Source organism: Plectropomus leopardus, chromosome 20 (assembly GCF_008729295.1).
Source record: "Plectropomus leopardus isolate mb chromosome 20, YSFRI_Pleo_2.0, whole genome shotgun sequence".
In the NCBI taxonomy this organism is placed as follows: Eukaryota; Metazoa; Chordata; class Actinopteri; order Perciformes; family Serranidae; genus Plectropomus; species Plectropomus leopardus.
The window spans coordinates 1,861,645-1,878,865 of NC_056482.1; the positions used below are offsets into that span (position 1 = coordinate 1,861,645).

The 17,221-nt window shown below is 40.5% G+C and overlaps 1 protein-coding gene across 1 annotated transcript in view; it reads left to right on the forward strand.

Moving 5' to 3' along the window:
• The first annotated feature begins 3,193 nt into the window (after positions 1-3,193).
• LOC121960062 (LIM homeobox transcription factor 1-beta-like) overlaps positions 3,194-17,221 on the forward strand; it is a 62,001-nt gene continuing 47,973 nt past the window's right edge. The window contains exons 1-2 of the mRNA XM_042509660.1: positions 3,194-3,260; positions 5,360-5,546. Of these exons, the coding sequence (XP_042365594.1) occupies positions 3,194-3,260; positions 5,360-5,546 (254 nt within the window). The remainder of the gene's footprint in view (positions 3,261-5,359; positions 5,547-17,221) is intronic.

A 17,221-nucleotide genomic window follows, 5' to 3' on the forward strand; every position in this document is an offset into this window, starting at 1 on the left:
TTCTTTTCAAAACTACCTTCACCATCAACCTGCTATAGACCCATAGTAAAGAGATGTTGCAAGCCAAGACAGCTGCAGATATAGATTTAAATGAATAATTATAATAACTTTAATTACATAGCTACTTTGAAAGCAGAGTTTGCAAAGTGCTTTGACAATCAACACAAAGCTGAAGCAACAAATCCCAGAGGCAAATAACAATAAAAGCCAAAATATAATGCCAAATTAAGGCCAAACAAGAATTAAGGTAGAATTGAACAAGAGATCAGACACAATAACATATTAGAGAGAAGACAGATTATAGTGAGAAATAATTATATAAAAAACAAAAGAATATAAGCAGTAAACACAGATTATTATTATTATTATTATTATTATTATTATTATTATTATTATTATTATTATTATTACTGTTAGGCCTCAACTTTGGAACGGCTTGAGGGGCCCCACCTGAGGATCGAAGGCTGTTAACTAATGAAGCTCATATGGGGTCAGCATTTCTCTTTATGTAGCTTTGGGCCAGACCCAGAAGAGCTTTAAAAATGATCAGTGAAATCTTAAAATAAATTCCAAAATGAACAGGGAGCCAGTGGAGTGATGTGATGCTTTTATTTGAAACCAGTGAGAAGCCTATAGGCTATATCCTGTAGGATTTCAGGATGTTTGTAGGATTTTAGGACATTAGGGTCATAGGACCTCTGTCAGGGGCGTTGGGAATTCTCCACTGGCACTTTTTTAAAAAACAAGATCTATTTTGATACTGTTGTATACACTATGGTTCATGTTTTTGCAGGTGAAGATATGTCATACTAATCAAAAGCTCCAGAGGAATTTTAAATCTTATTTTGTTTTGAGCTCAGCATGTCACACTGTTGCACATTTATCTTTACACCTTAATTTTAAGTGTTGGGGCACACTTATTGGACGCTATGCAATTTCATTCTAGCTCCCTGTTCCTGCCATCCTCTCACCAGCTCTGACATACTTTTCTATTTTGGGGAGTTTCATGTTTTGACCACAGGGTGTCAGGATTGTCTTCTTTAAGTAGACTTCCATCTTCATTCAGAAATTCTATCTGAAGAAAAGGAAAATAATAAAAATGTATTCTAGCTTTGATTGAAAGGAATTTAATAACTACCCACTCCTTTAATGGAAAAAAATGCCAATGTAGATATTATTTCAGCATGCACTAATTACTCAGTTGGAATGAACACAATTCATAGCAGGTTTCTATAATGCAGTGGCCTCATATAGCTATCAATAACATTATTTAATTTTATTTAGTTATTTAATTTATTTTATTTTGTTTAACTTTTAATGGGGCTGATCATCACCTGAAAAAAAAACCACACTCACTGATGACAAAAAGACATTCTATCTTACTCACACAAAAATGGCTAAATCGCACAGTGAAAAGGTGCCATTTCAGAATTTAAAAATCTAACTTTAAAGTTTTATTATCACTTTGAAGGATTAATATTACATATACACACATCTAATTGTTTTCTCAACTGAAACAATGTAGTTTAGCTGCAATTTCTCCCATAGATGCCAATTAAGCAGCAAAATAAAAAAAAAAAAAACTTAGATAAATGAATAAATCAATTTAAAAAGAAATCGCAATGTTGTATTGGAGATGTACTTGGAACCTATCGATATAGTCAACAAGCTCTGTGTTTGACAATATTGCCTGGTGGACAGGTCTGCACTCACCTCCTTAACTGAACCTGGACCATCTTTCAATATTTCATTTGTCATTACTTAACGCCCCCTGAAATACCATGATGATATCTATCTGCGAATAAACTGTGAATGCAGCACAGACAAAAGAGCTGACAGCTGATGATAATTCCTTTGTATTGCTTTCCAAACTGCTGAGAGCTGCAGAGGAGAACTGATCAATCTGCAGCGGTTAAATGACCACAGAAAAATGTCATGTTAGGGCCTATCCGTGGGCAATATTTCATATCAAAACGTGAATCTGTATTGTGAAATCAGTAGGCCTATGAATAGAGTTTCCTTTAGCAATGCGGGTCATAATGAAAAGGCTGCGCGTGCACGGATTTCATTGTGTGCCCAATAAAAGAAAAGATCGTTTGAGGCTCTCTGTAAAGCAAACCGTGGACAACATCAGTGTCCAAATGAATGCAGAAAACGTGCAGAAATACTTCCACAATATTATGGTGCGACCAGAAAAGACTTTGTGTGCTGAATATTCCAGCAACAAAATATTTTCACAAGCATATAAAGACTAAGACACGCACACACATACACACACACGGAAAAAGCCAGAGCCAGATAACCCTAAAATTCTGACTTGACAAAAAGAAAACCCCTCAAAACTCCAAACTGCAATACTTTTGGATGGAATTTTTATATTTTGAAATTCAGTATATCTGTCAATATAAATGTCAAACGCAAGAGTCTAAGCCTACTCTGCCAGGACGAGAGGACCCTCCCCGCGGGACATAATCATATATTTCTCATCTGATCATAATAATGAGCCACTGCTGGTCTAAACGCTGACAGCAATAAATTGCTATAAATAATTAGTCTTCTATTATTCAGTTGACACCTGAAAGTAGTCTAATCAAATCTGAAAAGGCCTACAGAGTCAAGACAAGCAGGGTGTTAGTGGAGACAGACGTGACAAGAGGACGCGGAGATTGTTTTAAGGAAAAAATCGGGTTCAAGCAGGAAGTTGTTTAGACTGTCAGTCAGCCCGGAGTCAGCCCATGATGTTTGAGTGTGTGTGTCTGTGTGCGGACATTTGATGTGATTACAGACGTATCAGAGTCAGTGTGTGGACTCAGGGAGCGGCTCCCGGTGGAGGCGGATCCATCAGACTCCGGCCATCCATCAGACACCAGCCTCTCTGGAAGACTCGGGATCAGGATCAGGCTCAGGACAAGGATGGCGCTTCAAGTCGAGGACTGCTGGACCCTCCTCAGCCCACACCTCTGGATTTACATCAGCTGATAGCCTTGTCCTCTGCCGATCTTTGCTGGAGGCTGAAAACTTGTCAGGGTTTGAACTTTACTGACTGCTGTACATTTGCAGGCTGGGAGGACTTCAAACACACAGACACACACACACACACACACACACACACACTGCTGGGTCCCACGGTTTTTGAAGGCAGAGTGCGTGGCGCGTGTCAGCCAGCAGTCATCACTGTGCTGCGTTCGTAAAGATGCTCAACGACATGAAAATAGAAGACGGTCTGCGGACTGATGCGGGCTTTCTGGACGTTTTGATCGGTGAGTTAAGCTTCTTTTCTCTCCTCTCCCCTTGAGCCGCCCCACACCACGCTCATCCAAAAAACTCACACCTGAAGTTGTGGAATTATTAAATCCCTGTTTTTCTTGGTCTTTCTTCTCTCTCTAGCATAGATAGCTACCTAGATAGATAGATAGATAGGCCTATATGTAAATATAATTCAAATAAAATCTTAACTCCTACTTAAAAATAGGCTACGATTGGAAGGGTGTCAACGAATGTTTAGGCCTATAGGCTGATTGATTATATTATTTATTTTCAACCCCCCTGACTTTCTAGGTCTTTATTCTCTCTCTCTTAAGATTATATATATATATATATATATATATATATATATATATATATATATATATATATATGTGTGTGTGTGTAGGCAATATAATCTTAATATCCACTTAAAATAAAATACAACCAGAGGGGTGTAAACGAATGTTTTGGCCTGTAGGCCGATCAGGCCTATGTATTGATGCAGTCCATAACATTATGTTGTCCATAACATAAAGGCTGCATGTGTTAACTTTGCTCTTCACTATATTATAATGGGTAGAAGAAGAAAAGAAGGGAAACACAAACTTTGAAAACGCACACAAGTCGTGTTGCGTAAATGTCACATAATTTTTCTCTTATCTACTAATCCATATCCACAATCATGGCAAAAAAAATTAACATATATTAATAGGAAATACAACAAAAACTGGACAAATCAAATATGTGCATAGCTAGATACCACCATGGCATATCATTTGGGAGAACGCACCCTTAAACGTTCAGAATACACAGCAATAAATCATAGTAGTGACTCACTTCACTCTGTATAACTGCTATAGCTGCAGGGTCAATCAAGTAAAATGGGACAAATAAGGTTTTATATCTTGGGCTCTTTAAATATAAGCAGCCAATCCAGTCACCAAACATATTGCATTGTTATTATAAATGTGTTTTACATGGAACAATCATTTTGATTGGTCTATTTTGATTGACATAACCAGAATGAGCAGGGTGAAAACTAACAAAAAAATAAAAATAAAAAAATAAAATAAAATCACATGGTCCCAGAACTTGTCAGGAAAGCCATGTGGCATGTTGGTTTTCTCCTTGTGGTAATAGTACAGCAGCTGAAATAAAATGGTTATAGGATGCCCCATTTTATTAACTGTTTGACATATAATCAAACTATTTTCACAATACACTTAAGTTTTATGGGGAAAGGTTTGGAGTGACTACTTTATGTTTTCAGGTTAAATGAGACAAACAATTGAGCTGAAATGGGACATATCTCTGTATTGGAACCAGCATGATTTTCAGTGCCATAAATTACTTATGCTGTTGTGTCACCCAGCCACAGTTCAGACATCTTTTAGTAGCCTAGCCTTTTTTTGTCACTAAAAATATTAGGCCTAAATATGATGCAGTAAGTCCATGTCAGCTAAGAAAAATTTCAGAATTTGCCATCATTGTTTCACACACGCGCATGTCCATGGTAGACAATATGGCACCAAGAAGACAGACAGTGAGAGAGCAGGCAGAAAAAACAAACAAACAAACAAAAAAAACATGGCAGAAAAGGTGGAATATCTTTCATCTTTAATGAATAGTTAGGTTCCATTATGATTTCATGAATTATTAACTGAACTGATAAATTGATTTGATGGCTAATTCAAACAAACATGATTGTTCAATTTTACCTGAACACGAGTTTTAAAGTCCAAAGTTTTTAAATTATTTTATTTAACAACATAGAGATATAGCAGAAAACCATAACAAGTTATAACCTAGGCTACAGGTAACACTTAAGGTAGTCTGCAGAATTTTACGTGGTTTTCTTGGTAATACCAAAAACTGTCCCACAAACTGTCCCACATGACCTGACATGACCTGACTTCACCCTACACACAGTTGGCTGCACGTGCACATAATGATTTATCCCGTCCTCCCATTATTCTTGTCATTGCTGGTGTGTTGCCGGTGTTCAGTGTGGATGTGGAGGAATGACTAGCCCTGACAGTGCTGACCCTCCTCTCATGAACCGTCCCGGTGTGTGTGTGATTGTGTGTGTGTGTCCCTTCTCTCCATCTGTCAGGTGGGAACTCTCTGCAGCAGGCTGTGTGTAAGGGATGCACGCGGATCATCTCAGATCGCTTCCTGATGCGGGTCAACGAGGCGTCATGGCATGAGGAGTGTCTACAGTGCGCCGTGTGCCAGCAGCCGCTGACCGCCACCTGCTACCTCAGAGACACGAGGCTGTACTGCAAGGCCGACTACCAGCAGTAAGACCCTGTCCCTTTATTAGAGCACGTGCTGCGACTCCATGCGGCCTGTGGGCCCGAGTGTGTGTGTGATGCCGGTCGGGGAGGGAAATTGAGAGTAGCTGGTAGCCTATCTAAAATAAATAAATAAATTTAAAAAAAAGAAATATATATATATATATTTATATACTGTATATATATATATATATATATATATAGACAAAAGCAAGCAAAGCAAAAAAAAAAACCCTTTTGAAGCTTTTGCTTCTGTTCAAGCCGAAATGCATTTAAAATCATGAGGCAATGTCCCAAAACAGTTTTTGTTCTTTTCGGTTGTAGTCCCTTCACACTGCAGACATGTTTCCAACAATAGTCAAACAGCTGTCACTGAATTCAGTGACTGAAATGATAAAATCACAATGCATGATGGGTATTATTTATTTGTAATCCGTCTAGCTGTTATTTTTCATGTTAACATCTAAATTTTTAATGACAGACATTTAAGGAAAACTTTTATTTGAGAAATCCAAGAAAATAACCTCAATGGGCTACTGAAATCTAATGATTTAGCCTTTAGCCTTTATTATTTAACCAGGTTGGTCCCATTAAGATCTTTTTAGAAGGGAGACCTGGCCAAGAATAGCAGCAACGCAGAGTTTCAACAACAAACAAAGACCACATAAAAGCACACACAAATTTTAATTTGATGTCGGAATCAAAACGGCTATGAAGAATTCACACAAAAAGCTTCAGAAGAAAAGCAATCAGATGTGAACAAGACAACACGAGTCATGTCAAGTCAATTTTATTTATAAAGCCCACTATCACAAATCACAGTTTCCTCAGAGGGCTTTGCAGCATATGACATTCCTCTGTCGTTAACAACCCCCCACCCCCCCAAAAGAAACGTCCACCCTTAATGGAGTGTTGCTCACAGCACTCTTCAGTGGAATTGTGGTGTATTTGATGTTCTTTCTGTTTTAACAGTGCAGCAGTGTTGTTGGTGGGGCTGCTTGCGGCTGGGTGGTCTTGCCTGTTGTATTGAGGATTTCAGAGAGCAGTGTGTTGACAGCGGGCCGTCTGACTGTCCGATCCTCTCTGCTGGGTGTCTCTGTGAGCCTGTCTGCTTTTCTTTAGGAGCCTTTGTCCAACAGTTAAACGCTTGCTGCCATGTGGCACTGCTGCATACTGGAGCCTGTCACTACAATGGCTAACTTAAATCTCCAATAATAATGCACACAACAGACAACATCCCACCACAACTTTCACCAAAAAAATAGAATTTCACAGATTCTTTTTAACATAACCCGTGACAGATTCTTTAACCTTGTTTATTTTTAGTAAAATCTGAAAATGTTTCATTGTTACATAAGATGAAAATTATAACTTATTTCAATGATGAACCAGGTTTAATAATAAATCCTGAACCTTTATTTACATAAGAAAGGCAAAAACAAAAGTGAGACCAAATTAGAATAAAGGACAATAAAAGCATATATATGTGTATATATAATGAATAGAATTGGGCACTAAAATGTAAATGGGATGAAATAAAGGTGTGGATGGCTCAGATTCAAATATGCAGGAAGCAGTATAATTTACTCAATTCACATTTCAATCAAAAATCAAGCTTGTAAGAAAACCAAGATTTCACCAATGACGTATTTATGATGTGAAATATAAATTTACATGAATATCTGCTTTGTAATATTCAGAAACCGAAAACTAAAACACTGAAAAAACAGTATGGTTTATTTGGGAGGTTAGGAATATTTTTTTCTGGGTTTAAAAATGTGGAGATGAATATAAATGACAGCAGTGGTATACATGGTATCTCACATTTAAAAGACAAGTTCCCTATGAAGGAGAGAGCCAACAAACTGCTTAAGCACTACATTTTGAATTCCAAGATGTGGACTTATCTGATACACCATGAATCCTATCTGCTGTTCATTTCATCCACCTCTATTTTACCGTATTCTCTCTATATTTTTTAATTAAAGTAAAATGTCCCCATATCCTTAAAATAAATGTATTTAACCCTCTTATACATATCCCCATTATCTCAATTAAATATGATCATTTATATGCCTTAATTCTTCTTCTGCAATCCTTCTGTGGTATTGACAGTGCATTACCAGCTCTGACAGCAAAGTGGCAAGCAAATGTCTTTTATACTATTTGGAGAAGCTGTGGACAGGACAAATGAAGTGCAATAAAAGCATGGGAGATAATGTTGGACAGGTTTAAACAATCCCTGTAATTGTATACCGATCTGACAAAAAAAATCAACATTTGTGAAGTTAGACAGAAAATAAGTAACAAAAATCTAAATACAAAAAAATTTAATAAAATAAAATAAATCCAGCAATGAATGACAGAAATATCATTAGTTAAAGTTAGGAATGTATAAAATCATTAGTGATATTAAAATTTAGACACATAATTCATAATTTACAATGAATGTCACATAAATATTATTGCTCAAGTGAGAGAAAACGATTCTACAGAGTACACAATTTTTATTAATGAGAATACAATAAACAAGAGCATCTGAAGGTGTAGGAGAGACCTGTACTTGTAACACTGTTGCTCTTCACTGCACTTTCCACAAGGAAAGCTCAGCCAGATTCTAACTGTCAAACTCTGTCAGAAAATTCACAGGGAGTTACACATCATTCAACACTTAAAATGTCCTATTATAATTATAGTGTGTTCTAAACCATTAATTAAATACTGCTTATAAGTGCAGAAAAAAGGAGGGCAAAATGAAATGTTACTTGTATATTTTTGCATGCACGGAGCAAAGCCCCTTTCAAATAATAATAATAATAATGATAATAATGATAATAATAATAATAATAATAATAATAATAATAATAATAATAATAATAATAATAATAATAATAATAATAATAATAATAATTGTTATTGTTATTATCAGCATCATCATTATTATTATTGTTATTATTATTATTATTGTTGTTGTTGTTGTTGTTGTTATTATTGGTCTTTGCCATGGCAGCTCAAATTCCCATCAGGTGGAATAAGTAGAAACATGACACTTGGCCTAATAACTGGAAATGATGTGCAAATGCTTCCCAAGAAATAATTGGTACTTGCACTGTGATTAACAGCCCAAAAAGCAAATTTGGAAAAGCCGTGCCCCTCACACTGTAAGTCCGATTGATTTGAAAGGTGGCACTCATACTCAGCATAATGTGTTCTACAAAAAAACAAAAAAACAAAAAACAGAAAGGACCATTAAAGTCAGCAATGATGGATTTTATTGCTAAATGAGCAAGTTTGGTTGTAAAACATGGCCATTTTAAAAGACTTTGCAAATATTGGGTCTTTGCAGGCCATTACGCATTAAGAATTTATCCCATCATAATGATTTTCCATTGACTGCTATAAGCTACATGATGACAGAATTCAAGATATCTTTAGTACATGTGGGGCAATAGGTGTGCCAAATAACTTTGAACCTGACCTGAAGGTACTGCAAAAAATGTGCCAAAGATGTGTACCCAAAAACCAAGGTGACAGAATTTCACCAAATTTAGTACACATGCTCTGGATGCAAGTATTAACCAGCACCTGACGTGCCATAATGATTGATTTGTGTGGGCGTGGCCTAGTTGCAATTATATGCTATATTATACTTTTGCTCAAATTACTGTGACCTGGAATGAGCCAGAGATATGAAACCTGGCACCATAATTGGAAATGATGGAATGCTTCACACCAAATTTGATCCTAGTTGGCCCAATTGTGACTCTATCGTTGTAAAAGTAAAAATCTTCTACAGGCCATGCCCTCACACCAGGAGTCTGATGAGTTTGCTATATAAAAAACAGATACAGCTCAATGAGCACAAAAAACCCTTTTGGACAGTTTAGGCCACCATGATGGATTTTTTTTGCTGATTTGCACAATTTGAAAAAACACATATGATGATACTTTTGGGGTTTTGATTTTATCAACACTAAACTTGGGTTGCACCCTTGTGGGGCTGAGATACACAATCCTATAACTCAAGTTGTCTTTGAGCAATCCTGATTAAACCCAGTGGACATATACTGAAATATTAATGTACAGAGCCAGTTAGTGAGTTAATGAGTTTAGTTCAGTTTCGATAAAGGGGGGCTAAATGGCAAGACTTTGAGTGTGCTGTTATTGAAATGTTATATGCGTTGTAATGGTGGGACAGAATGAGGGCAACTAAAAGGACTTTGATAAGCTCTGTGAAACCCACAACCTGCTGCTTTTGACTTTGATAATTGAACTGCTTCTCTGTGTTGGCTGAGAAGGGGTGTGAACCTGGGACCGTGGCCAAACCGAGGATTGTTTTTTGTTGCTGTTCCGCTATTTTATGCACTTACCATGAGTGAATGATTAAGAAACATAAACATAAAAGAAAAGAGGAATAAGGGCAGGATGAGGAAGAGGAAAAGGAAGATAAAGAGGAAGATAAATTACAAATCAATGAGTATACATTATCAGAATTTATGGACCAAAAATATCATTAATCCTTCAAATATGTTTGAAATCATGTGTTTCTAACCCACACAACACAATGTCTGAAGAGGGAAAAGCATGTTTAAACCACACTACCATGGACGTGAGTTTACAGATGGCTCCAAGGCAAGTTGTTATCAAGTTGAACTACCTCTCCAGTGTAGACTTTAGAAGTGATTTCATACTATGATACAGCTAACCACCAGGGTGCAGTATAATAGCTGTACATGTATTTAGGGGGAAGATTTCAAACTAGTGTCTAAAATTCATCAAGACAGAAATCTGAGAATTAGCTTACTTCATCTAGACAACAAAGAAAAATATCTGGAATATTTCTTTACCAAAATTGCTTGATCCATAAGTGAAAAAAGAATGCTTAAAGATGCTCTTTTTCCATTGCTATACATGATGGCAGAATTCAAAATTATGTCGAATATTTGGTTTTTGAAACACAATTAATTTCATCTATCCTGACAACAAAATCTTGTCATTTTTTCATAAACATTGGAGGTTTATTTAGCAAGAATTTTGCAGTAGCTGTTTACAGTGACACATTTTAATGCACCATGGGGTCATTTTTTGATCAAACAAAAATCTGTGTAATGCAATTGTGAGGGACAATGTGAAGATGCTGTGTGGTGGGTCTGGTGTGAATTAAGCTAAAAAGGGGATGGGGAGACAAATGGTTTTAAGTTTTACAGTTTTTGATAAAAACAGAGCAATGGACTTCACAAAAGTGTCACAATTGGGCCTTTAGACTCGGCTATTTATTTCTTATTTTTAATATTCATGTTGTGACCACAGACCACCAGTGTGATTTGCAAGTATCATTAACATATAAACTGGAGAGCTGTTAGTTTGTTTCTAGCTCGCAGTGAAAAACTTTTTGCTAACTGTTAATTTCTAACTGTTGAAAACCTTAAGTTCACAACAAAACATCAACACTTCCAGCCTGAGACCGGCTGGTTGCATCAAAAATAAAAGCATCTGTGGTTCCTCTTTGATTTATTTAATTATAGCAATAACTGCATTAGAATATTGTATTTAACTTCATTATAACAGTACTTAACTATAGTTAATTTAATAGATTTGTATCTATTTAGTCTACAGTAGTTTAGAAGAGATTTCAAAATTTTGAGATATAGATTGTGTATCGTCATATAATCTAAAAATACTGTAATATTTTTGTATACATTATAATTATATAATTTTATTATATCATAATGCTCAGCCTCAGTACATACACAGTGTGTGTTCATTCACAGTGCGGTAGGTCCGAGGGGAGGTGAATGGCGAGGAGAAGCGTGAGGCTAGTGAAATGGGGAGCGGGGAGTTTGTCCAAAGTAGAGAGAGTAGCAAATAGCTGAGTCCAACGGCTAGGGGCTGGGCGGTGAGGCACTGGAGCTCGTGGACAGGTAGGCACTGGAGAAGACAAAGAAGCATGCCTAAGTTCAAAAACATCCAGAGATCACAAAAACCCAAAAAACACTAGAGAACCACTGGTGAGGTGGTAAGACAATCTGGCCCCAGAGCAGAGTGAATCCAGAGTACTTATGCTGCAGGGGAGGTGATTTTGGGATGAGGTGCAGGTGAGGAAGTGTGCAAGGAGCTCCAGCTCCAGGAAACCACGCCCAGCCCGTGCAAAAAAAGAGGACACCCAGAGACACCAGCAAAAAACACACCAAAAAAAAAAAACAGTCCAAAAAGCACCACAGAAAACACAAAGCACCACAGTGCCCCCCCTTCAACGGAGACCACCCAGTGGACCACTGGACTTGAGGGGGTGCAGGTGGTAAAAGTCCCAAATGAGGGACCCATCCAGAATGAGCCCCCGAGAGACCCACAAGCGCTCCTCTGGACTGTAACCATCTCAATCCAACAGATACTGAAACCTCCGGCCCCAGGGACGGACATCCAGAATGCGGGACACCATAAACGCCGAATGACCGTTGATGAGCTGGGGGGGTGGAGGGCACTGGAGGACATGGCTTGAGCAGGAAGACATGAAACACAGGGTGAATATTCATAGATGCTGGCAACTTCAATTTGGCAGCGGCAGGATTAATCATTTTAACAATCTCAAAGGGACTGACAAAACGAGGCACTTATGTGACCCCGTCTGCAGAGGTAGGTAACGTGAGGAGAGTCAGACCCGCTGACCCGGGTGATAGCCGAGGGCAGGTGAACAATGGAGGTCCGCCAACCGTTTATTATTCTCTGCCGACCGCTGGAGGGCCGCACAGACCGTTCTCCACACTCCTTTAATCCGACGAAGGTAGTCGGCCACAGCCAGGACCGCCACAGTCTCCTCCTGGTCCAGGAACAAGGGAGGTTGATAGCTGAAGCAGGCCATAAAAGGCAACATCCCGGTGGCCAAGCGCGGGAGAGAGTTGTGGGCATACTCAATCCAGGGAAGAAAGGAGCTCCAGGAAACAGGGTGGTGAGCGGTGACACAATGCAGAGCGGCCTCCAGATCTCTGTTTGGCCGTTGGTCCCGGGGTAGTAACCAGAGGAGAGAGTGGCTGCTGCGCCCACCACCTTGCAAAAAGCCTTCCATACCCGGGAGGAGAACTGAGGAAAACCGATCAGAAACAATGTCTAAAGGAATTCCATGGAACTTGAAAACATGTTCCACAAGTAGATTAGCTGTTGCCAACGCAGACGGTAACTTTTGCAAGGGCACATAATGAACCGATTTAGAGAATTGATCAACTATAGTCAAAATCACAGTGTTACCGTCTGAGGGGGGCAGACCTGTGACGAAATCCACGGCGATGTCTGACCAGGGGCGACTTGGGATGGGAGAGCGCGCAGCAAGCCAGCTGGCAGACGATGAGAGGTTTTCCCCCGGGGACAGACGGAGCAGGCGGCCACAAACTCTCTTGTGTCTTGGTCCATGCTCGGCCACCAAAACCGTTGGCGTAGGAGGACAAGGGTACGTTTGGCCCCAGTATGACAGGAGAGTTTTGAGGAGTGTCCCCACTGAAGGACCTAGGAATGAACAGACTCAGCAACAAACAGACAGGGGGGTATTAGGTCCACCACCCAGATCGGGTTGGTGATCCTGAGCCTGCCTCACTACTGCCTCTATTTCCCAAGATGCGGCCCCCACAACGCAGGTGTCAGGAAGAATGGGTTCTGATTCTTCAGGGTCCAAGGTTGGGGAGTGGAGCCGAGACAGGGAAACGGGTTTAGCGTAACGAGAGCCCGGTTGATAGGAGAGGGAAAATCTGAATCTGCTGAGAAATTAAGACCGGCGAGCCTGGCGAGAGTTAAGCCTTTTGGCAGAGTGGAGATAAGCAAGGTTTTTATGGTCAGTCCAAACGATCAATGGAAGCTCTATACCTTCCAGCCAGTGTTTCCATTCCTGCAGAGCCTGAACCACCGCCAACAGCTCTTGATTGCCCACATCATAGTTTCTCTCTGCAGGAGATAAACGACAAGAGAAGATATCACAATGGTAGATTTTTTGCATACTTTGATCCCGTTGAGAGAGGACCACTCCAACGCCCTTGTCAGAGGTGTCCACTTCCACCACGAACTGGAGAGACGGGTTAGGGTGAATCAACACTGGAGCGGTGGTAAACAGGGATTTCAGGAGAGCGAAGGCGTGGTCTGCTTCTTTACTCCAAGCGAAAGAGTTTTTTACGGTGGTGAGACGAGCTAGGGGAACAGCCACCTTGCTATAGTCATGGATGAAACGGCGGTAGAAGTTTGCGAATGTGAGGAAGTGCTGCAACTCCTTCCATGAGGTGGGTGTGGGCCATTCCGTGACTGCCTGGATCTTGGCCGGATCCGGTTGAAGCTGGCTCTTAGCGATGACATAGCCCCAAAAACTCACAGAGAGAGGAATGGAACTCAATAGAAGAGTTCAGAGTAAAAAGTTCAAATAAATTACTAAATGCATTACAATAAAAAATGGAATATCACCATTAAAATAGCAAAAGTGCAGACAAGACATGCGAAGAAAAAAAAAATATTTAAAATCGATTTTAAAAATAAGTTTGCTGTCATCTCAGGGTGCAGTAGGCAGCGTAAAAAGGTCTTTTAGGTCTGTTGGACTGAAAGATGCAAAAACAGCTGTTAAAATCTGCTAAATCATTGTTTTTCACACAACTGGTGTTGATTCCTTCTCCTTCTCTCCATTTCAATTTCAGTTTTCATTTTCAATTTTATTTATAATATTATTATAAATCCCTCTGTCTTTGGAACTTCACAGCAACAAAAAATGAGCATCTGAGGAGGCATCTCTCTTCCAGGACGGACAGATGTGCAATATATGTTGTAAAGAACAATAAAATTACAGTAGCAAATGAATAAAAATATACATAGGAAAGAGAGAGAGAGGGAGAGATGCACAGCAACAACAATAATAACAATAACCGAATATATAACAATTGAAATAAAAATGTGAGTATTAATAAATGTATTTTATGACAGTATGCATATCATGCGCATATATTGTACATGTGTTTGACAATACTAATCATATGTCTATATTAATAGTGGAGAAATGACTAATAATAATGGCAGTAGTAGTAGGCATCATGTAGCATACAAAAACACAACCCGCGATCCAGGAGCAGCTGTGATCCAAGAAATCTCTCTAGGAGCACTCTTTGACCCTGTTTTTTTTTTTTTTTTGGCTTTGTCTGTGTTGCCCTTTGTAATATTTTGCTACTTGCTCTTCTGTTCGAGTCCTCCATTATTCATTTTGAAACATGGAGGTATGTGGGATATGTCATTTTAAAACTGAGCTTTATTTTAATAGAAACCAGAGGACCTGGTGTGTTCAGCATTAATCAAAGCAGAGACCCCATCAGGTGAGGATCCAGGAGTAAATCTTGGACCGAGACACAGCAGGCTGTCCAGGAGTCTAAAATACACTCCCCCCTCCTGGGAGCAGGGGGCAAAGACAAGAGGAGAGGGGGAGGATAACAAATTCAACCCAAAGAAACAACACAGGGACAAGAAGCAGCTCTTTAAAGCCATGTTCTTTTTGGACACCACAGCTGTTAAGCGGCCCAATGCAGCGCTAGAAAAACGAGCCCTCATGAAAACTTTCCAGATTGGGTTTCATTGCCCCGCCATCCTCTTCCCCTGCAGCCGTAGTTTGTCCTTCTCCCACAGTCTCCAACGTCTTCTAACTACAATAATTTATGCCAGTGGTCCTCAGAGCCCAGCTTGACTTCAAACAGAGGCAACATGAAACAGTCGGTGGATGTGGCGCATGGGGAACTGTGGAGGGAGTTTTACCTCCTGAGTGTCAGGATATAGCCACTGTTTGAGAAAAACCTTTGCTTTACAGGACTCACAAACACATAATCAAAGCTTCAATTGGTATCAGTCACAAAAATATCCCCACTCACATTTGTTTTATGGTGTATTCATGTAATGTGGTCTTTATTGGTCTTTCTTTCTGATATTTATTTTGTGCATCTGCCAACAAACAGACCATTATAGTTCCAAATCCATTAAACAGCACCACTTTGAGGGTGATTTTGGCATATGATCCCGATGCCAAAAGGCACCAATTCGCATACACATTATATGCCCCGGACAGCATCAGTTGAGAACGCAGCTGGATGAAACCTGTTGCGTCCACATGGTATGCTGCTGGATGGCATTAACGCTGCCAATAATAACGTAATACAAGGGGCGTGAGGACACCTTTAGGGCAGATGGGAGGGAAAGTTGAATGTGTCAAAATGTGATGTTTTTTTCTACACCTTACCATGTGCCTCCGTCCTCTAATCTTAACCATCCATACTAGCATGTGCGTTTGAAGTCCTGGTATCTGTCGCCCTGTGTCTGTGTTGCCTAAACATAAACATGCCCAGCGTAACCCCAACATATGCATTTGATCATCGTAGTGGCATCCCAGACATAGGAGGATACCTAAAATGTAGATGTGGAAGTCTACTGCAAGGCGACAACAGGAGGGGACCATGACAGTACCCCCCCAACGACTGCTACCAGGCAGTCGACCAGGCTTGTCAGGATGCCGGTGATAAAAGTCAGTCAACAGGATGGGGTCCAGAATGAGGGACCGGGAAATCCAACTCTGTTCCTCCGGACCATAACCCATCCAATCCACCAGAAACTGGAACCCACGGCCCAGACGGCGGACGTCCATGAACCTGCGGACAGTGAAAGCGGGATGCCCATCCACGAGCTGGGTGGGCGGTGGGGAGACGGAAGAAGGGCACAGATCACTGGTGACAACAGGCTTGAGCTGGGACACATGGAAAGTGGGATGGATCTTCAGGGCTGGTGGCAGTTTCAGACGGACAGTGGATTGATTGATGATCTTTTCAACTTCGTAGGGCTGATAAAGCGGGGTGCCAGTTTCTTGGATGGAACGTTGAGTGGAATTTCCTTGGCCAACAACCACACCATCTGGCCTGGAAGGTAAACAGGGGTTGGAGTCCTATGACGATCCGCCAACCTCTGATTCCTCTCAAAAGAGCGCAGAAGTGCAGCACGTGTCCCCCTCCACACCCTGCGCATCCTACGCAGGTTGAGCTGGACAGAGGGAACTGAAACTTCCTCTTCCTGGACAGGGAAGAGGGGAGGCTGATAACCCAGGGAGGATTCGAATGGGGATCTACCAGTGGCTGAGCAGGTGAGTGAATTGTGTGCATAGTCAATCCAAGGCTGTTAGGAACACCATGATTTGGGGTTCAAGCACAGACACACCGTATTGTGCCTCCAAACTCTGGTTTGTGCTCTCCGTCTGGCCGTTTGATTGAAGATGATAACCAGATGTCAAGCTGCTGGTTGCTCCCAAAGCTTGACAGAACACTTGGGGAACTGGGGACCCCAATCCGAAACTATATCTGCAGGTATGCCACGGATGCGGAAGACATGGTTAATTAGGAGATCGTCCGTCTCCGCCACCGAGGGCAGCTTATACAAGGCCGCAAAATGGACAGCCTTGGAAAAAGGATCCACTATCGTTGAAATGACAGAATTACCTCTCGAGGGAGGCAGACCGGTCACAAAGTTGACAGTGATGTGTGACCACGGGCGTCCAAGTACAGGGAGTGGTTGTAGAAGACCAGCAGGAGGGCGGTTGGAAGACTTCCCTCGAGAGCAGGTGGTGCATGCAGAGACAAATTCCCTGCTGTCCCGGGCCATGGTCGGCCACCAGAAATGCCGCTGGAGGAGAGTCA